The following is a 23,905-nucleotide window of genomic DNA, read 5'->3' as shown; positions in this document are numbered from 1 at the left end:
CCCTTTCCAAAAATATCAATATTTCGAAGAGAATCCACGATAACGTTTTACATTTTCTCAAAAATTTTCGTCACGTTTTCAAATTCACCAAAGCCGAGAGATTATTCCCATCTTTTAAAGCTTTCGAATACATCGAAAGAAAAAAAAAAAAGAAAAAGAAAAAGGTTGGAAGGAAACGAGCGAGTGAAAATGTGCGAATGCATCGGAGTCTAATTCGTCTGGCGACCAACTCGCGGTGCTAAAGGAGAAGAATAAAAAATTGCAACGATTATAACGCTCGGACTCAACAGGCACGAAACTCGAAAGCTCGCTCGCTCGAGTGGAAGCTGCGGAAACGTTTTTCCACTTGAGCAACGTACAATGCTTGGAACGTACGTACCTACTTATATATATATATATATATATATAATCTATGCTTATACAGAGGGTATATATATATATATATATATATATATATATATATTTCATTAATAAAATGTTGAAATTCAGAAATATGACTGGTTAATTCTTAAGAAGAAGAAAAAAAAGATATTTCGTTTGGACATAGATTTACATTCAATGATTTCTATGAAATCTTTAATCGAGATTTATTTCCAAAAGCGTAATCATTAAATATAAAATTATCGAAAGATTCTGATGTACAATCTATATGTGTTATTCGTATATGTGTATGAAGAAAGAAAATGGACGAAGCATCAACGTGCTTCGTAACGAACGAACATAATCCTCTTCTTTGCAGATCCGGATCGAGCGTTGGATACAGATTAGGAAAATAACTGGAGGTCCAACGATATATATTGGCAATAAAACCATGTTCCTGGATCGGGTCAAGATAAATTACTGCTGGATGGAGAAGCAGAAGCCGATACACGTCGCTATCGAAGTTACCATCGTAGCTCCATAGTCTTTCGCGATTATGCGATCGACATACCATTTATTTCGATACATATGACATCGTGTATCTTCTATACGACTCCTCGCTTTTAAACTCGCATCTACGGATTTCCATTAAAATACGCTATACCTATGTATTCACGTACGTGTTCCCGGAATAGAAATAGCTCTCTGTTCTATCTCGGGCCAAAATGACGATGTAAAAAAAAAAAAATAAAAAAAAAAAAAGAAGAAAAAAAAAAGAAGAAAAAAAAAATAAAGAAAAAAGAAAAAAGAAAAATTGCGATCACGTGTGTACGACTAAAAATATAAATAACAAGAAACACAATTACTGTATAGGTATCGAATAAAACGAACGTGGTTAGAAAAAGAAATAACCATATAATATATAGATTGCGTCGAATGAATAAAAAATGTTAATATTTTTCTATTCATTTTATATTATATATTAACGTATTCAAACGATGTTAATGATAAAAACGAAATGTTCTATTTAGGAAGTGTTATTTATATAAAAAAAAATAAAAAAATAAGGCACCAGATACGACCATATATGAGATCGACAATTTATTCACGTTGTTGACGGATGGTCGACGTCGAGCAACGTAAGATAACAGACCGGCACGATCACGTTCGTTATCGTTCACGGCGTGTACACTTCACCGAGCCAATTAATACTGCGAATTAACGTTGATTAATGAGATCGAGCAAGCTTGTGCCGCTGATGACGCCGTTGATGACGCTACCGCCTCTTCTCTTTTCCACCGTGATGATGACAAACCGACAAAATAAACCACTATTTGACGAGCAAATGCACGTTGATCGTACCGACAAGCTGCTTTGGCTTAACTTTCGGTTTCGACTTTGTTTACGCGCATTGTATCCTTTTCGAGCTCGCTAATCCGTCGACACGAGCCGCTATTAATGAGAATCGTGCTAGCTCCGGCCTAATACCATCGAATTAACGGAAAATTCTATACCTTTATAACACTCGCGATATACTCGGGCCCTCTCATTCTCCCGATTGGCTACATCGAGCAAGTTACGTGACTCATAATCCACGTTAATTCGCCAACATATTTGAAGCTTTCTATAAATTCGTCGAGATACAATTTGATAAGTTTTACGATTGGTTCTTTCTCTTTATAAAAATTTCGAATTGTTATAGAAATGTTTTCAACATGTTACTAGTACAATTTACATTTCTCTCCTACCACCCATCCTCCCCACTTCTGTTTTCTACTTTGCCATTAGTATTATTCGTCCTATGATTTCGAGTATCTCCATTGACCCAGTTCTTCTATTATTAGCCGTATAAAAGCTATTCTGAATTTACTGAGATACGTTTATAACAAACTGACTATGTTATCGTCGAATTTTATTCGATAATAACTAAATCATTTGCGAAATAATACTTTGAAAGAAAATTCAAATAATATAAAATTTACAAATACACATAGAAAGGATTTGTTTTATCTAACTGTATAGAATATCTATCGATTTGTGCGTCGACTAAACCGGCGAGAAAAAGAAATCGAATATTTCGAATCGATCTATGTATCGACGCGGTATATATACGTACACTTGCGAGAGCTTTATTGCAAAAGTATCAAGTATCATACTTGACACACGAAGAGTTTTTCTATCATTTTTAAGCCGTAAATACTGCAGTAGCCTACTACGAAGATTGTTCTTTGTATCGATTACGATCATCAATTTCACCGTAATAATATATTTTTGTCTACTCCTATATATATATGTAACTATAATATATTTATATATGTTTGAATGTTTCGATTTATTCCGACGTATCAAATTCATTATATGTATTTAACAGAAGTATCCCCTAGAAACCAGCTCTTGCTTCTTAATGGCTTTTCTTTCTCTCTCTTGCTCTTTCTTACAATAGTAACTTCGATCATCGAACTTCGTTAAACTTCTTGAGAAAGTGCACAAAGGTGATCACACGAAACGATCCTAACTCGAATCCTCTTTTCATCGAGATTTCGCATCAACATTGTATGAAGAACTACTACTAGATGATTGAAGTATAGTAACTCGTACGGGAAAATGATATTATTCTTTTCGAACAAAAAAATATTCGTATATCGATTTTTTTCTGAACATATTATCATAATTAATAAATGATTTGTTATCTAAATAAATTTATATAGATTACAAGTGATCCTCGAATAACGCGTATAGCAATACGTTTCCATAGAAATTCAATTTTATATAAATCGCGTTGTGCAAGATTCAAGAGATTTAATTGAAGAAACGAGATTAGATGTAAAAATTCTTTTTTTCTTTTTTCTTTTTTTTTTTTTTTTTTTTTGATTATATAAAAAACATTGGCCTGACAAGGAGGAATATAATTTTATCTAATTATTTTAATAATTCATATAAGTCATCATGTAATAAGTGATAGTACATAAATGATATATAAAAATCTTAGAATTTTTATAACTCATTCTATGTTCGCGATAATAATCGAATTAAATCGCAGATCGAATTCGTCCAACGATGTAATCCCTATGAAATTTTTTACGTAACGAGACAGTTCGATCCGATTCTATATTCTCGACGTCGATGCGAATAAGCGCGAATGGCTCGCTTATATGCAAGGGATTTAAATTCGATCGCGTGTCGTCGGAATGACTGCATTAAAGTGCTCGATGGCAGTTCACCGGTAATGCCATCGAATTAGCGTCGCATTAACGAATACGAAAGAGAGAGAGAGAGAGAGAGAGAGAGAGAGAGAGAGAGAAAGAATGACTATGAGCGAGCGTACATTTTCATTTACGCATTCACATAAAAATTATTAATCGTGTTAGCTAGACGACATCTTAAAGACTCTTCTATTTCTTCGTTCTTGCATCTACGGATTCCGCGAAGATGCGACGTGCTAATTAAAGCGAAAGTCGAATAACGTGACTCGAGTGCGACTCGGTCATCGATCGACTTTTGAATGCCATACCAAGTGTACAGGGCGTTCAATAACTTAATGGAAGAATTTCATTTGAGAAAAATAATGCAAAAAGTTTGTACGGATTTAAATATCCTATGCATAAATTCTTTCAAATTTGTCAATAACGTATAATACAAATTAATTTAACAAATGAATTAATGAATGATTTAAATATAAATATGTTTGTTATATATTATGAAATATCCTGTATACGGGGATAACATTGGGAAATGAATCATCTAAAAAGAAAGAAAAGATAAAGGAATTTTAGGAAAGTATAAAAAAGTATTATTGAGTATAATATGTCGATATGTAAAAATATAAATTGTATGGACATATTGGAGATCAAGCGGCGAGTTTCAATTCGACAGTCGACTTCCATCGAAATAACTGGCATTTCTTGTGGAAAGGCAAGCCCTTAAGCTTTTCCTTGCGTGCTAACATTAACGGGCCACCTTGTGGCGTGTAAACTCGCAGTTTTCCCCTTCCTCTTTCAGCTCCACCTCCTCGTCATCGTCGTCGTCGTCTTCGTCGTCGTCGTCGTCGTCGTCGTCGTCGTCGTCGTTGTCGTTGTCGTTGTCGTTGTCGTTGTCGTTGTCGTTGTCGTTGTCGTTGTCGTAAGGAGACGACGGCGGCCTCAAGACGGCAGTAAACGGTCGACTACGTTAGGCCAACGATTGGTTAGGCGAGAAGCCTACGACTAAAGAGACGTGTAGTAGTGATGCTAACGAATAAGAGAGTGAAAGAGAGAGAGAGAGAGAGAGAGAGAGAAAGGGTTAACTTGGCTAGCCTTCGAAGAACGCAAGACCAAGCACGAGAATCGAGCAGCCAAGCAAAGAACGAAGGAAAGCACCGAACGATTAGATCTTTGCCAAGAGAGTCCAAGAGTTGGAAGGGTAGGCCCTTTTTCGCGATAAGGCCTACGAACGCGCTCGTTCACCACGGAGCTTTCGTGTCAAACAACCCCTGCACCGACTCGATCCTTACCCTCTTTCCTTCCTCCTTTTTTCTTCCCTTTCATCTTGCTACCGTTGCACCTTCGCTGCAGTGAATAAGAATATGCGACTCTCGTCAAGGCCTTCGATCGGAATTACTCCCTCCTTCTTTTTTCCCTCTCTCTCTCTCTCTCTCTCTCTCTCTCTCTCTCTTTCTCTCTCTTTTTCTCTTCCCCTTCCATTCGTTCCTTTTCGTTCGCCTCATGACGACGTGACATCGTTCAACGCCTTCCACCTTTCTTCCACCTTTGAGTCGCCGTTCGTGCTTCTTTCGTCTAGGAGTGCCGTCTGGAATTCATCAAATTCTCGAAAAATTCCAAAGAGAGTAACTTCGACCTTTCCAAAGATATTATTAATCCATACCACGTTGACTCGCATACATAAAAATGAAGGATAGATATACAATATTTCGTTATAAGATCTCGTCGTTTCTCCTTAAATTAAAATCGTATTTTTAAATATTATATGCCTTTTCGTAGATCGTCAAATTGGCTTGGAGTTAAATGGTTAATAGGAAGTCAAAAAGATTGATCACATGAACTACAATTTCATATACTCGCTCTAAAAATAAACGATTAATTAGCAAATGCATATAAGTATTATGAAATTCTATCCAATTGAATGATCGAATAAATTGAATCAATTTAATGACGTGATTTGTTCTCAGAGTATACCAATTAACTCAAATTAATAGTGAATGAAAAAGGGGGGAAAAAAAAAAAGAAAGAAGGAAAGAATATATCGAATAAACGGTATTAACTAAATTAAATTAAAGGTAGAATCAAAATGATGATATTCACATCAATGATTTCTACTTACCGATCGTATATTAATGAATCGGCTAAATTATAATCTATTTAAAATATTATCTAGACTTACCTAAATAATATTTCGTGAAAACGTCGCAAATGATAAAATGTATGTAGGTGAAATAGCTCGCGGGCTCGACTACCGAGCAAATCGTTAAGATCGCAAGGGGAGAAGAACTTTAAAAATATTTCATCGGACGTACGCTCGAGGATTTATAGGTCTAAATCGCTCCTACTCCGACCGTTCTATGATTTATTATTCACGAACACTCGAAACGTTTACCGATTTTACTCTACCTGAGAGAAACTTTACGAATCTCGAGTAGTTTTTACCGTTTGCCGTCTGAGACTCACGATTAAGTCCTTGTCCAGTCTCTTTTTTCTTCTTCTTTCTCCCTTTCTCTCAGCCCTGGAGAATCTTTGATTTATCGCTCGAAATATGAAAAGTCGAAGGTACTCCCACCGTTTTAGAATTGGTACGTGATGGTCACGAATTTCGCGTGAGATAGATAGCATTTGATTACCTAGCAGTAGGAGCAGCAACAGTAGCAGCAGCAGCAGCAGCAGCAGCAGGAACAGCAGAAGTAGGAGAAGCAGCAGCAGGCAGACAGGCACTCGCACAGATTGCAACGATGCGAATGCATCGAGAATGCTTAATCGCATATCCACCGTTTCATGTACGTTTACTTGCCAATCTTCCGACCGCTCTACCGGATGTGCTTGTGTCTTTGCAGGTGAATGCAAACGATGTTCACGCGTCGGCGGACGCCCAGCGCAAACATAACTCAACGCTACAGTATACGGATTTACGTGATCACCGGATAGCGGTAGAGAAAATGATCACTTTACGCTATACTATGTCCGAGGAATTCGATGCTTTTCCCATGGAAAATTTCTCTTCTATTTGAAAATAGTCGGGTGTAATTTATTTACGGGAATTTTATTCGTAAGCCCTAACGAATCTCTTTATATAGTCGTTCGTATCGACGTTAAAAATGTGCTTTAATCTAAATACGTTTGCATAAAATACAAAAATTCGATATTACTCTGGAAATATTTTTATCCGAAAATATATTAGAGACGTTAAAAATGAAAATTTTATTTCTTTCACCGACGTTACGATAAAAGACGAATGGCCAACGTCGTTGCCTCGACTTTGTGAACGTTGAAACATTTTCGCGTGCGTGCTTTCGGGACTCGTACATGTCCACGGGGCGAAACTTTATGTCGTGTACCAACGAGAAACTCCAAATCAAGGTAGACTTTCTTACTTCCTTTTTCTCTCTCTCTCTCTCTCTCTCTCTTTCTCTGTCTCTCTCTCTCTCTCTCTCTCTCTCTCTCTCTCTCTCTCTCTCTCTCTCTTTCTGTCTTTCTCTACACCCTCCCTCACCCATGTTCTTATACTTTCTGATTACTTTATACGTCATCGATTAAAACTTTTCATCATTATCTTTTTACGTCAACCCCATACACGTTTCCCACTATGACGTGAAGTAACTTATAACGATCGAGCATGCAACGTCGGCTATTTATGTTTCTTTCTTACTCTTATTTATTACTATATTAATAACAATATTCCGAATGAATAGAAATTTAATTTAGTTCTGAGAAAACTTAGTTTTAAGAATAATAAACGAATAATAAGTTTTGATATTTTTGATAAAACAATTGTTTATCCTTGAAAAAGATGAATTAGTATGTCTCGCTTTTCATTTCTTTTCGTTTTTTTATTTTTTTTTTTTTTTCTTTTTTCTTTCCTTTTTTTCTTTTACGTCATTCTCATAACAATTTTTGCCGCTTGCTCTTTAACCGAAAGTTCCGTCAGGAAACTTTTGTCTCTGGAGCTTTGTCGATATTGGTTTCCCGAGTGTTATTTACTCTTTCCTTCGTGGTACACGCGGCACCTCTGTATTATGTTGCATCGTTGCTTTATAATAAGGGTTCGACGCTCGTTGGAAACATCGGGCGATTTCACTGAATTTCAAGGGATCAGCCCATGGGTGGTCTGGGTTACGGTGTACCGATATCACTGACGACGACGAAACCAAAATCATCGGAGATCTTGTAACGCCAAAGTGTTATGACAAAAATTTCAGAGGGGGAAAAAAAAAAGAGAAAGAAAAGATATAGTAATGGAAGATGTGAAAATATTTATTCCAAATCTTTCGGTCGACGTTATGGCAGATATAGTAAAAGAAAGAAAAGAAAACGAAAAAAAAAAACAAAAAAAAACAAACAAAAAGAAGATAAAGAAAATAACCAGAAATATTCATAAATTGGCTCATCTACATATCATTTTCCTTTTTATTATCAATTTTAAAATGCGTCTCACAATATTATGCTACCACTTATGAATTTATACGCTTTATATGCGTAATATTTCTTCAGAAAAGCTTTATGAACTACGTCAACCTTTTATAACTTGCATAAGGGAAAGATTAACGAGTGGGACGCGAGACCGGTGTCTGGTTAATGCCTGACATGTACTACTTACTAAATTAATACCAAAATAGCGTTGGCTGTAGAAGACGGCCTTTCTAATTCACTCTAAGGAAATCCTTTGCATTTCCTTAGAGTATTTAGATAGACGGATGAACGTAACGTTTATCGTATGAGAATGCATCCTCATAGTGCCTCCAAATGAAATTCGATTTTTACACGTAGACACGTAGAGACATCCTCTGATTTTTGAGTTGGCAATATATTCCAGAAGTCTCGAGTCGTAGCTAGAGGAGGATGTATGTATGTATGCGAGAAAAAGAAAAAGAAAAAGAAAAAGAAAAAGAAAAAGAAAAAGAAATGAGAAAAAGAGAGAGAGAGAGAGAGAGAAAGAGAGAAAGCAAGAGAAAGAGTACAGTGATGTTGGTAGTAGTAGGTAGTAGGCAAGCGAAGGCAAGGTAAACATTTTTCACCGAGTGAAAAAGTTCTAACGAAAGCGCATGCTCTACGAAGACACGCTTAGGAGGAAGAAGGGCTTAAAAAACGGAAAAACTGAACCGAGGAACTCTCTCTTTCTCTTTCTCTTTCTCTTTCTCTTTCTCTTTCTCTCTCTCTCTCTCTCTCTCTCTCTCTCTCTTTTCCTCTATTTCACTCACTCATCGTTGAAGAAATTCCAGCCAGTGGACTTGTTTATGAACATGGACTATGTCACCGTACGAGTTGATTCTGTGCAAACACGTGAACACGTGAGACCCGCTTTCGTAATGATTAACGAGCACTATTATTAATCTCTCGGTAATATGGAGAATACTTTGCAAATTAAATGCCATTTAAACGTCATCTCCATATTGTTATAAAACGAAGATGACAAAATCTTCTTTATGGCAAATATAGCTAAGGGATTATATTTAATACACTCGAAAATAGTATTCGAATTTTATTTTTAATATGAGAGACAGAGAAAGAGTAAAGAATAAAAGGAAAAGAGGATGTAGTTAATTGGATTTTAATAAAAAATTTGTTTGAAGGTAAAATAAAAAGGCAAAGTAAGTAGGAGAATCTCGAATTATGAGAAAACAAACGATATTTAATGGCGTTATAAATACCGTTTAACTTTACGATGTAATTATTATTAAGGTGTATTGCAATTATGCGTTTTTTAATTATAAGAGAACGAATAGGAATATTTTCAAATTGATGGAGATCGAGGATTGCTTTAAAAACGTCGATACGAAAAAAATGCGAAGAAGAATAAAGGGAAATCTAGTCGATGTCACGGGAAAACGACTCTCGAATTAATTGATAATTTCTCTCTCCCTCTATCTCTCTCTCCCTCTTTCTCTTTCTCTTTCTCTCTCTCTTTCTCTTGTAATTACAACGGAAGAGAAAGCGGAGGTGGGGAAGGGATAACTAGATGACCAATTAATTAGCTATTTTTCCGAGAAATTGCGGAAAGTTTCATGGTTTCTTTGTCGATGATATATACAGGTAGCAATGATAATTCTGAAAAAGGAAACACCTCGAGTGGCATTTGAAAATAAAGAAATGAAACCGGGTCAAGTAGAGAAAGATAAATCGAAAGATGGGGCTCGATCTCGTTCGCGGCACGAATTTCAACTCGTTAATATCGACACCGGCAAAAAAATTTTCTTTGTACAAATAATTCGTCGAGTTTGAAATAACGAGAATCGAATAACATGATTTATAATAAGATACGATATCAGCCTATATAATCGCATATAATCAATTCGACATACGAGAATAAAATATAAATAACGAGATTTATCTATGTAACTTCATACGCAAATAGATATGGAATACTTGTTTATTTGAAAAAAAAAAAAAAAAAAAAAAAAAAAATATATTAATAAACCTTAGAACCAAATGGAATGTTTCTATAATCGTTAATGTACGTACTTATTTACGTGCCAAAGTTATGCTTTCCTTCGAGAAGAGAAGAAGAGACGATATATCTCGAGACGTCGTGTATAAGGAGAGTAAATTCTGACGATGGGCTAACGGTATGCCGTTGGTTCAGTAATTCGTGCATGCAGGACTAAGCGCTAATAGCCGTAATGCCGGTGTACCATAGGAATCATTATACTACCTACTCCCCTACCCCCCCCCTTCTTCCCTGTTGGCATTATAATGATTAATAGCACGCTAAGAGACGCGACAAACGTTTCTTGTTTACGCATAACCGAGGTAAGGAGTACGACACGAAGACTCGGGTGAACGCTTACTATACTAGAAAGACCAAGACCGTTCTTCGAAGACGACGACGATTAATCGTCGTCGTCGTCGTCGTTGTCGTAGACTAACGAGTCTTCGCGCCGACCCATTTTGAAGGAACACGTCTCCGGCCGACGAGAAAAAAAAAAGAAAAAAAAAAAAAGAAAGAAAGAAAGAAAGAAGAGTGAGAAAAGAAAGGGAAAAAAAGGGTAGAAGCGAAAGATGTGCGACGAGACGTTTGTGTATGGGTGAAATTGAGCCAGGCGTAATACAGACGCGAAAAATCCCGCAGGCACGTGACGCAACGTTATTGCTCGTTCAAAAATTCCGGGATTGCCGAGCGAACGAGCCGGAATACCAACTTGAAGGCACTTTGAATTTGTTCGAAAGCAACCTCGTTACGGGGCGGCTCGCAAAGTAGGTCGCATGAAAATAGCGGGGACGTTTGAAAGAGCCTCACCGTACGATTTAACGTCAATAGGCCACTTTTTTGTCCCCTTCCTTCATGCTTATTCTATCTCTCATTTTTTACTCCTTTTTTTTATCTCTAGGTCTCTCTCATTCTTTCTTTCTCTCTCTCTCTCCCTCCCTCTCTCTCTCTCTCTCTCTCTCTCTCTCTCTCTCTCTTTCTCTCCTTTGCTGTCTTCTAACACTTTTCTTTTTATATCTCTCTCCTACGCTTCGTAGTATTAATTTATCTTCTATACCTGCTCTCTCTCTCTCTCTCTCTCTCTCTCTCTCTCGTCCGTGTATACTTATTCTCGTTCCATCACCACCACGAGTCGTCTTGCGACGTTTAAGATACACGAAGACATGCCACCAAGCGAGGAGAGCATCTCCGTGACCCTTCGGTGCATACCAAGATATACACAAACACACGAATAGGACACAGACAAATAGTCTTCTACCGTCTCCTTATCCACCTCTACTTCGTGCTCGCTTTTATTCTTTGACGGTGTTTTCTTTTAAATGCTTGGACGCCTTCATCTCCTTCTGCACTTTCGCATCCGTGACGAAAAAAGAAGGTAAAAGAGGAAAGGAAAGGAAAAAGAGGAAAAACAAATCTACAGATTATTCTTCCAACATGCACGGCTTTTTTTCCCTCTTGGGAGAGAGTTGAAATATTACTGACCAAGTTTAAGGGAAAAAAAAAAAAAAAAGAAAAAGGAAAAAAAAAAAGAAAGAAAAAAAAACATCGCACGGATTCAACATGATCAACGAATTTTAAAAAATATTATACTTAAGAAATATTTCGTCTATTCGTACGTCCCTTTTCTTTCCTTTTTTTTTTTTTTTTTTTTTTTTTCTTTACGATTCATCGACGATCGTATTAATGCTCAGATAAAATACGAAAAATAATAGATATTTCTAAGGATCTATAATTCTCCCCCTTCCCCTTCTATGCCTCTATCTTACGAAAAGAAACTCAGAATCGATGGACATTTACGATCCTACAACGTTCATCGCTCGAACTCAACGTTAAAGCGAACATCATTTATAATTATTATAAACCAATGCGATACTACGTTATAAATGATAACACCTTCCTAAGATCTTTCGAAGAGGACAGGAGCACAAGAAAAGCTCTCTATTCGAGCATTTATCGCACTAACGACGTAACATCGTGCACAGAGAGCCGAAGGTTGATCGGTTTTCATTACTTACACCCCACTTCGAGAGCAACGTCGCGTGGTTGAAGCGATATATTATATAGGGTGAAGCATCTAAAACAGACCAATAATATCTTTCGTTTGTCGATATGAAGATAGAAGGAGAAAAATATGATATGAGTAAGTTTCGTTTAGGAAGGAAGAAAAAAAAAAAAGGAAAAAGAGAAAATTAATCGTTGCATGATAATTTTCAATTTTTTTTTTTGTTAACAAGATCTATAAAAGACGTTCCGATGGCTTGTTTTAAATGTCTCACCCTATGTATATTACTATTTATGTACTACAACGATTCGTTACAAGGAAGAGAGAGAGAGAGAGAGAGAGGGAGAGAATTTCATCGTGATATATAAACGACGTCCGTCGCTGAAACTTCTTCAACACTATACACAACATATAACCTTCGATCAAGCGTAACCTCGAGCGAAGTTCACGACTGACACCGCTAGTACCAGACGTTCTATCGTAATTCCGTCGCTTCGATTACTTCACTACTTTCTCCTACCTTTTTAATTCAGTGAAAGACATTTTCTTATCGATCGTCAACGAAATATATATTCCTACGTTTTTGCATTAAATTAACGTAGAAATTTAATGATATTAATGTATGACGATAAAAGGATTATCTCGTTTAAGATAAACCGATGATCTAGGTTATCATCAATAGGTATTATCAATAATACGCGTGAAATTAAAGAATTTCATATAAAACATGATATATAGTAATATACGTAAATAAATAAAAATACGTAAATAAAACTATTCGAAGATAATATTGAATAGGCGTAGGTGGATTTTTGTATAACGTCAGAATTATTTCGATTACACGCTTGGTACATAAAGGTTGATGCATAAGATCATCTATTCGTTTCACGTTACAAACGTGTACGTGATAATTTACGTCAACGATAACTAAATTTAACTTTTACATTGTAACTTTATGGATGACGGTCGATCAAACAGTTTTGGTTTATTTTTTTTTTTTTTTCTTATGCTTTGTATGTTAAAAACAGATACTTCGTAATATAAAAAAGTAAAAAAAAAAAAAAAAATAACAATAATAATAGTAACAATATATAGTAGAACCATGACGTACGCAATAAAATTTGACGTAGCTAAGTCGATCCATAATTATTAATTAAATTGCAATATGTTGATTGACTTTCATTGAAAAGAATGATATAGAAACTCACCGCTTCTGCCGGTTGGTATAGGCGCGGCCGTGGATCTTCCGGTTGGTTCGGGTAAAGGGAAGACGCAGCATTCTCTTTCAGGGAATTCGCTAGCACGAGCGAAACGATTAGCACAACAAGAGAGCACGAGGATCGCCGCGATTAATAGCTTGGCGATTGGCGCGAAACGTGGCAAAAGCATAGGAACGACATGTGACATGACTCGTTCTCTCGTCCTTCCTCTCGGAAGGTGATCCTCGCCTTCTCCTCCTCCACCTCCTCCTCCACTACCTCCACCTCCACCTCCTTCTTCTTTCCCTCTAGCTTCTTTTACGAGCTTCATCCGTAAACTTCTCGCAAATGGTTTCAACCGCTCCCGAAGAACTTCCAGGTCGCAATCCTCTCTTCGAATCTCGAATGTCTCCTTTCTAGGACGACGGCTACGACGGCGACGACGGCGACGGCGACAACAACGATCTGTCCTTCGTCGCTCGATCCTCGCAACGTCGTCCGTCCCATCCTGCGATACGTCCTTCTCCACTTGTCACGATATATCGCCGATGTCCAAAGGACTATCTAAGCGAAAATCGGCATAGTTTTTAACGAACTCGAGAAGAAGACTTTTCCCTCCCATTAGATGATTCACCGGCACCGATCCTTACAAAAATCGACGATCATAATCGAACGATCGGTTACTATATTATTTTATCAATAATTTTCAATACACCAATTCGAGAAAATCGCGCGCGAACCTTTACACGAGTTTAAGAAAATTGCACGCGGATGAACGGGGCCGGGCACGCGGGCGCGCGCGCGCGCACACACACGATCTAAGCCCGCGCGAACTTCGCTGCACTGACAGACGCACCGAACGCAAAACGTAAAAAGGCTCGTTTTTATTCGATGCTTTATATACGTAATTAAAATACGTAAGACACTACCGAGTCGAACTATAGAAGGTATAATATATGTAGTTTATCTACGTGTATCTATGCAGATAGATATGTGTATATGTATATACATACATATATACATATATACATATATATATATATATGACACACGGCTTCGAGATAAAGATAAAGAGCCGAAGATGCACCGATGCATTGACGTGCGCGCGTGCACTGGCGAACGCTCTTCGCGAACTGACACGGCACAGAGCGATTATCCGCGCGCGGAAACGTTCGACAAGCGCGCGCTCGATCGCCTTCGTTCGAGAACAGGAGAAACAGGCTGGTTGAGTATAAGAAAAAAAGGAGAGAGGAAGATAAAAAGAGAGAGAGAGAGAGAGAGAGAGAGAGGACGAGTAAATGTATACGCGCGTGTTAAAAGTATACGAGAGAGAAAGAGAGAGGAAAAGAGCGTCGTCGCGACGTCCCGACGCCCAATGACGACGGCTCCGCTGAGCGTACGAGGGAGAACCGCCGTTCCAGAATCCCCTCCACCCTTCACCTTCAACCACCACCTCCACCTGCCGGCGTCGGCACATGATGGCTCCTGCGCGCGATACCTGCGGCGTCGCGCGCGCAACCCCTGCTTCTTTCGACCCCTCTTCACCATCCCCTGCGCAACCAAAAGAGAGGGACAGAGAGAGAGAGAGAGAGTTGGGGAGGAAGAAGGAGAAAGAGATAAATATATATATATATATATATAATAAGAGAGAGAGAGAGAGAGAGATATGTATCTCTCGCGTCTGTGATAAGAGAAAGAAAGACATACATATATGTGTATCTGTAATAAGAGGGAGAGAGAGAGAGAGATACGACCATCGACGAACGAAACCGAGTCATTCCGAGAGAGAGTCGACGTACTAACCCCCGGCCAGCAGCCGGCCACAGCCAGGAAGAAAGAGTTGACCTCCTTTCGAGACCTCTTTTATCGAGGTCGCTTACGCGGAAGTCGTACGCTCGCCTCTTCACCTCTTCGCCCGGTGGCCCTTATTTCGACTAGTACGCCCTTTCGAGTAGCGTACTTTCAAACTTGGATCACCGTTCGAACTTTACTACTCGAAAAGGTCGGAGATCGGGAGTTCAACTATGGCCGACTGAAGGTCGTCTTTAAGGATACCTTCGTGAAGATGATCTCTCAAGTGCTATTTCCCATTCGATACTGCAATTTTATTTATCTAAGCATCTATGAAAGAGAAAAGCGATTTTTAACGATGTTACCAATAAAGGAAACTGTGAGTTTATGTACTGGTGGATTAAAAATGTTCAAAAATGCAATTAAAAAATTCTTTCAATGCTAATTAATATACTAAATATATATATATATATATATATATATATATATATATATATATATATATATATATATATATATATATATCTTTACAAGTACATCATTAATAAAACGAAGTATAAATTATTTTTGTTTATATTATCAATTAAATATAATAACAGATTATTTAATTTTATTGTTTGTTGTTTAAATATATCATTGCAATATATTATATTCGAGGATTTTCATAAAATTCATTTAAATTCATCGAATATATAAAAAAAAAAAAAAAAAATTGTTACGAAACACTCCGGTATAATATTTGATTATATTTTATGGTATGTCATTTAATTCGGCGATCGAAATAAATATAATTACGAGAACGAAACGTCAAGAAAAATTTCATTCGGCCGATTTCTATCGCTCTCAATTTCATCGACCAGGGACGTAATCCGTGAGGACTACGTCAGTTCGGTCGAAAGTGATTAAAAAGGAAAAAAAGAGAAAGAGAGAAAAAAAGATCGATAGTACCTTTGACCGAGACGAGGACACGGATGCTAGTAGTACGAGCCAACCACTGCTCGGACTAACCCCGACCGTGCCAGTAAAACGAGCCACTCGTGAATCAGTTGCTTTTATACTAACACATGCATACATAGAACCATCGTGGACATATACAATATCCGTATATGAACAAATAGACCTTGTAAAAGAAATCTTAAAGGTCAGAACGTGCAAGTCACGCAATTCGATCCTAAAAAAAGATTCGAAACGTTTCGTTGATTTGACGATTTATGATTCAACCCTTCCCATCTCTCCGCAACCCTTTTCCATCATCCCTTCACTTGATATTCGATTTGAATTACATTGAACCATGACATTCCATGTAATATGATCATACACGTTTATATATAAGTACTCATTCCTCCGAAACATAATATCTATGCACTTTTGCGTGACCACATATCGCATCCAATTAGTTAAACAATCGATCTCGTTCGATCGCACCCACAATATATTATTAACGTCACCGTCGATTCTACCTTATTTGTAAGAAAAATACCGAGTTTATGCACGATGATTGAAGTTATGGATCGAATTGAAGATAGAATTATTTATAATTTGATCCAAAACAAAAAAGAGAGAGAGAGAGAGAGAAAGAAAAAGTATTCCAATAGATATTTTTTTCGTATAACGATATCGATTAAAAAGAGAGAGGGATAATGAAAAAAAGATTAAAAAAGTAAAAAATAACATTTCATTGAAGGGAATATTTAATAGATGCCAAAAGAGAAAAGATTGTTCTTTTCAATGCATGTTTAACCCATGAAAAGGGAGGATTAAGGTCTATTTAAATGTTAACTCGGATATCGAGTAAGTATCTCGTGCTCTTTGTTTAACCTTCGATCGTATATCAAAAAGAATCATTAATGGCATTATAACATATTAAATGACTCGTCAATGGTATCAATGACAGAATCGCTGGAACATCAGGTGAAAGAGAGAGAGAAAGAGAGAGAGAGAGAGAAAGGGAATGAGAGGGAGTGAGAGAAAGAGAGAAAGAGAAAGGGAGTAAGAGGGAGTGAGAGAAAGAGAATGAGGGTGAACAAGAGGGGAAACGAAAAGAGAGAGAGAGAGAGAGAGAGAGAGAGAGAAACTCGAATCGGCGACGTCGGTCTGCGGTCACGACGAGCCAAAGTGACAGGCAGTACCTGCATAATGACTCGACTGCGGCCGTGCAATGCGGCGCGCAAGCTCCCTGTACGATACACTATTGTCCCCACTCTGCCCTATTCGATGTCCCCACTCTCATAGTTTTATTACTATCGTACAAAACGCACACTGCAAAATGTACCGACAAACGTCCGATAATACCAGTCATTCGCGAACTACGTAACTTTATGTCCTGTGATAAGAATTTTTCCAAAAAGTTATTCTAATAAACGAAAATAACGTTTAATCACTTCTCATATTATTATTATTATTATTATTATTATTATTATTATTATTATTATTATTATTATCATTATCATTATCGTTGTTATTGTTATTATTATTATATTGATCGTTACTTCGTTTAGAAAAATTGAAAAAAGGAAAAATAAAAAAGACGTATCGTAAATATATAGCGATATTATTATTATTATTATTACTATTATTATTTTTGTTATTATTACTGTTATTATTATTATTATTATTATTGCTGCTATTATTATTATATCGATCGTTACTTCGTTTGAAAAAATTAAAAAAAAAAAAAGAAAGAAGAAAAAAGAAAAGAAAAAATAAAAAAGACGTATCGTTAATATATAGTGAAGTTTGTTATAATATAAAGAATTATTTTTCATTTAGATATTTTTTATATTTCTCTAATTGAACATTTAACGTCAATCTATGTGCGACAAATACGTGACGAGTTTTTTTCTTTTCCATATCCGTTCCGATCAAATCTATGAGAATGATTGATTGTACTACGTAGATAACAAGCAATTCTTATTAACGCTTATATGTAACTAATTATAAATTCCTTCTACATGTCTCATATAATGATCGTGAAACGAAACTAGTTGCATATACATCACAAACTTCATTTGAATCTCTGTCACGTATTCGCGAAAACGTGACTAACTTCATCTACAGATACCAATACAGTAATTGCATAATTCGATCCTACCAAATTAAGTTTTAATTTTACTAACGCTCCAAGGTGTGACCGCGTATTAAATTGTACGTATTAAATAATTGACATACAGTAAAATAATATAAAGCATATGTTTCATTCATTTCTATCTTCTAATAGAAACGATAGAGTAATTGTGTCACCTATTTTATATTGAAAAGTAACATTTCTTGGATAAAAGAAAAAAAAAAAAGAAAAAAAAAAGAAAAAAAAAAAGAAAAAACCCCCAAAAAGAAAGAAAAAAAATGTAACGTAATCCTTTGGTTAAGAATTTTCTTTTGTTATCATAAATCATTATAATAAATCTTATTAATATAATATCTCTGGGTCAAGGTACGGAATAAAAAACAACTCGGTCTTATAAGTAAAACATATTAATTATATGCAAATATAAATGGTTTTACATGGTAGTGCTACCAAATAAACGGTACAATATGAGGATGACCGTTGCGCAAAAAAGCGAATAAACACTTATCTCATCCCCAGTTTTCACACGCCCGAAGAGACTAATGACGCAATAAAGACATAATGAAAATCTCATCCCATTAATTTAATCACCGTTCAAATTCGAATTCATCTCTTATAGGGAATAATTTCTATCGTAAATTTTCAAGCGTCCGTCAAATTCTTATTACGACTGTTTACAAGTCGTAAAACATGCAAAAAATATTTATGAATTCTCTATAAATAATTATTCATTCGAAACAAAAATATAAAATAATAGAGAATAAAAGCTTCCCGTTTGTTCATCTCTCTATGAAAAGCTATTAATTTTATTTATAAAGCTGCGAGGAAATTGATCGAACATAAATCGATTCATAAGAAATCTTACTATGAGGTTACGACGATTCATCACAATATGTTATATGTGATGAATAATAATCTTTTTTAACGTTTTATAATAAATGATTTCTACGCTCCCCTTTACAAGTTATACATTATATACTTTCTATATATGTTTCGTAAACAGGACTAGACCCGTCCCATATTTTTATATGAGTGCGTGTGAAAACTTGGTGGGAGTAATTAAAATTTGTATTCTTCGTAGAATCGCATGCACTTTGTAATCCCTGTGCACACTGAATCACAATATATGTATGCTTGTGTGTTATGCCTGCATATATATAGATATATATATAGATACATAGATCGATCTAAGATCGTACATGCGTCAGCGCATACATCTATATATATGCGCCGTAATATGATTCCTTCGTACTTATGACATTAATAGTATATTTTACATGCAAAAACAAAATTTTTTTATCACAGTGGGACAGCATACGTTTGTTAATAATATAATATTGTGTCGATAAATTCTCCTTCTCATTTCTCTTTCTCTTTTCCTTCTCTTTCTTTCTTATCCCTCCTCCTCCCTCTTATCATACGATCCGTAATCATATTTGTAATTTTTCACCTTGCAGCATACACACACGTCGCACATCACTCGCACAATTATTATTTCTCCAATTACATTTGTTACATGACTTTTGTTAATATAACGTTCTCACATCGTTCCTTTTCTTCGCGAGCATTTGGACACGGATACTATGTACAAAATTGGCAAGGATTGATAAACGGATATAGCGCTCGTAGGATCCTCTTTTCTTTGATTGACTTTAGTTTTAAAAAAGAGATTCGTCAATTAGCATCTTCCCATTTCAAATTTTTTAACGTTTTTATATATGTGGCCGACTTCGAGAAAAAAGAATTTTATCCATTTTTGGTTACGAACTTGCTCGGACTTTAATATATCGTATATGGAAAATACGAAACGTTGAATTTAACGCGTTCTTTTTAAAATTGATAAATGTTTCCAAAACTTTAATAATTCCCGTTGAAGTGTTACTTCTTTTCTTTTTTGTTCGTTTTTTTTTCTTTTCTTTTCTTTTCTTTTTTCTTTTTTTTTTTTTCTTTTTATTTTTATTTAAAAACTCTCCGTCTTCGAAGTCGGTCACGTATGCTCCCATTTGTATTTTTCCTATTAAAATTGTTGTGTCCGAAAACGTCGCGTTTTCATTCATAAGAAGATAATCGATATCTCTCTGTAAACTTCGCTTTCGTCAAAATAACGTAGAACGTGCCATCTTTCAAACGCTCGGATTATTTATACCAAAAAATTTTCTGATTTCTCTCGTTATGATAAAATTGCTATTGGAATGCACTATATATCGTATCCCTAATTTTTCAACAATACCATCAATGAATTTGTGAATTTGTAAATCTATAATTATTAACAGAGCGATCATTTTCAAGTAATACAGGTTAAAGAGTAAAGTCGATCGTTTCATTTATCGATGGACCTTATTAAATTACGAGAAAATTCCGCGGAGTATCTTTTACGAGCGTTTTACTACTTTGTGTACATAAATTCTCTTCGTATTTTTTTTCTTTTCTTTTTTTTTTTTTTTTTTCTACACACGACATATGAGCAATCGCCATGCACACGCAAACACACACAGAGTCGCACATACACATGTACAAATTTGTAATTTTTCTTCTTCGTACATTATAATGTTCCTTTGTATACACTATACACACTATCTTATTTTTATCGGTGTGATACATATTATCGATAGATTATACAATTCTGATCGTTTAGCATAGAGGCGCAAGAAAATTGTTTTATTTCTATATATTACGTGTTGTTGTATTTCTATATATATATATATATATATATATTAATTATTAGTTAGTTCTATATTATAGATTGGTCTACTTAATTCTTCTTTTTGATAATATTTTCTAAATCAGCCGGTTTTTTTCTTTTCTTTCCTTTTCTTTTTTTTTAATTTACGAACAGACAGTTTTCGTCGTACGCGTAGAACTAACTTACTTTTAAAATGCTTAATAGAGATATTGTATCATTTCAATTGAAATAGTCGAACCTGAGTTCTGCCTCTAGCCAAACCGCCGAAAAGATTTTGTTTAATGCTGCTAACTTTATCAACGATAATGATCCTTTTAAATTTTTATGTATATATATATATATATATACGGACAAAAGCGAATATCGTGTTTCCAAATCGAAACAACGGGTAAAAGAAATGAATTTTTCATTCATTTTCATTCATTCTATATATTGTATCCGATTAATTACCATTTCCTCAAATAATTTTGATCCACATTTTCATGCTGACCGATTATCAAATCGTAAGATTTTTCATCATTTTAAGAAACGTATTTTAAAAATATTCGGGTCAGGTAATCTCTATTTTGGACAAAGAAACGACCGACAATTTTTTCATTATCTTGCATATTTCATTCGAAGACGGCGATCTCCATGAGTAAAAATTACGAATTACAATTGTTATCATTGCCATTAATACTAACAATATTATTATATGTAAACATCGTAACAATATCAATATTCATACAATTTGATTATCAGCTTGTCGCACAATTCTTGCTGCAAGGCTATATCTCCTCTCTCGAGCGAGCTTATGAGAATAGCTTACTACTTTTATCATTTTATTATCACCATTTATCTTCACAGATACCAACATCGATTACATTAATATAATAAACATTTCATATCCTGCACGACTTCTCTCTCTCTCTCCCTCTTTCTCTCTCTCTCTTTATCTTTCTTTCTCTTTCTCTCCTTCTCTGTCTCACTTCTCATTTATTCATCAATCATGTTAAATTGTACAAAAAGCTAAGGCAACGATTATTCGTTACACTCATACTTATACACACATGTACACACAGACTCATACAGATACACACTCTCCTATATTCCTCCGCGTTAATTTTCAGAGATCACATATTCAATGGTTAGGCTGCGCATTCACAAGTCGAATCATTTGTGTCACAATTTAATCCGTCCGAGCTTCAATACTTGGATGTGCACGTTAAATATCTTTTCTAGACTTTCTTTCTCTTTCTTTCTTTTATTTATTTATTTATCTTTTTTTTTTATTTATTTATTTTATTTTATTTTATTTTATTTTATTCATTTTTTTTTGTTTCTTTTCATTATCCTCGTCAAAAAAGCGCTTCATTTTAAACAACAAAAGTTATCGGCGTTCCGTCGAACGAACGAAGCGAATTCTTTCGAGAGATTTTTAAATCCTACAAAAATAATTCCGCATGACGTCCAGAGATGCATGGACGTGTTCGTTTATTAACAAACGTAATATTAACATCTCGCCCACAAATTTCGTATTTGTAAAAAGATAATTCGAATCGGTCCTGCCGTTAATAAAACAATCCTAGCGACATTCTTCAATCGTTCCCCGTCGTCTTTTCGTTCTTCTTCTTTTCTCTTTTCTAATAACAGAGTAATATTCGGCTCGGATATACACGCAATAATAATATTATCATTAATCTGTGATAAAACCAAAGTACCGAACGACATCGTTTTTTACATATATCGTTATTATAATGATCGAACCGATGAAAGAAAAAGAGAAGGAAAAAAAGACATTGGTATATTTTAATTTGTTCCGCTCGATTCTTCGAATCTATTTCCCAAGAGATGCCTTTGTTAGTCTATATATAGAAAGTTTCGATTAGATACCAAAGATCTAATCGATCAATCTAATCTAACAGGATTATTATCTTCATTAGTAGAGCTGAGTATGAGAAAAGATAATAATAATAAATTAACAAAGAAAAATGTATACACGAGAAGTGACATCCGTCAAGCGGGCTATTTCCTTTTTAATAATGATATCTCTAAACAGTTTTAAATTATAGCCCTGCGATTTCGTCGCAATTGGAAAACAAAATTATCTCTTAAAAGGACACTATTGTCACGGTTAAAGAAGCTTAGCGAAACGTCGTATATTTCACAGTTCATTTCTCTCTCTTGCTCTCTCTCTCTCTCTCTCTCTCTCTCTCTCTCTCTCTCTCTCTCTCTCTCTCTCTCTCTCTCTCTCTCTCTCTCTCTCTCTCTCTCTGTCTCTTTCTTTTGTTCATCTTTGCATTCCGATCTTTTTCTTTCTTTCGTATGATCAATAAGAAAAATCTATGTTTATATATGTTTACGTTTATTTACGTTGACGATTAGACACACACACACACACACACACACACACATATACACAGGCGCGCACTAGCATTCGTAAATCCTCGATATAAGAGTATCGAGAATAAAAACCTTCTTTCGTAAGCATCGTTCAACCCTCGCACGTTTCTGAACGAATTTAGAATCATCGATTACGGATCGTTATCAATTTTTAAACCTTTCGTTGTTTAGTCAAAATTACATAGTATATTGAAAAAAGATCCTTTTTTCTGTTTCTTTTTTTTTTTCTTTTTTTTTTTTCCTTTTTCTTTTTCTTCTTCTAATCTTATTTTCTGACAATTGATAAAAATTCAAGAAAACTATACGTTATGGATTAATTTATTTATTTTACGTTGATCCAAACTTTAGCTGTTCTTTTTTTTTATTCATTTATCTTTTCTATTTTTTCTATTCTATTCTATTCTTTTTTTTTTTTTTTTATAAATATACGTCTATTTCGGCTGAACGACGAAAGGATAAAAATGTTGAAAACCAAACACGTTTGATCTCCGCGTGCAACATGTAACGTTTGATTGACGTGAAGAGAAAAGAATGCATTCGCATTTTTTCTTTTTTTTTTTTATCACCAAACTCATGGATGTGCACGCGTGAGAATTTAACGCGCCATCGTGATATAATATATAATGTATATAATATATATGCATATATATATTATAAATAATCAATTAAAGTTTTGCCTTGAATGTAAGTAAAATATATATATATATTTATATTTATATATATATATATATATATATATATATATATATATATATGTATGTAAGTATGTATGTATGTATGTATGTATGTGTGTGGTT

At 35.2% G+C, this 23,905-nt stretch overlaps 1 protein-coding gene across 8 annotated transcripts in view; it reads right to left on the bottom strand.

Annotated features, from left to right (window-relative positions):
* Positions 1 to 14,608, bottom strand: part of LOC124425770 — a 213,089-nt gene extending 198,481 nt beyond the window's left edge. The window contains exons 1-2 of one of the 8 annotated variants that reach the window (XM_046966620.1): positions 14,276 to 14,603; positions 13,198 to 14,165 (exon numbers count right to left, since the gene is read on the bottom strand). In XM_046966620.1, coding sequence (XP_046822576.1) covers positions 13,198 to 13,519 — 322 coding nt within the window. In that variant the 5' untranslated portion in view covers positions 13,520 to 14,165; positions 14,276 to 14,603. Of the gene's footprint in view, positions 1 to 13,197 lie in introns of all 8 variants that reach the window. The other 7 variants (XM_046966621.1, XR_006942568.1, XM_046966624.1 and 4 more) reach the window with 7 other exon arrangements.
* Positions 14,609 to 23,905: the final 9,297 nt, after the last annotated feature.

The sequence above is a fragment of the Vespa crabro genome, chromosome 7 (genome assembly GCF_910589235.1).
Source record: "Vespa crabro chromosome 7, iyVesCrab1.2, whole genome shotgun sequence".
NCBI classification, from domain to species: Eukaryota; Metazoa; Arthropoda; class Insecta; order Hymenoptera; family Vespidae; genus Vespa; species Vespa crabro.
Note: the sequence above shows the minus strand (reverse complement) of the source record. Positions and strands in the feature narration are given on the sequence as shown.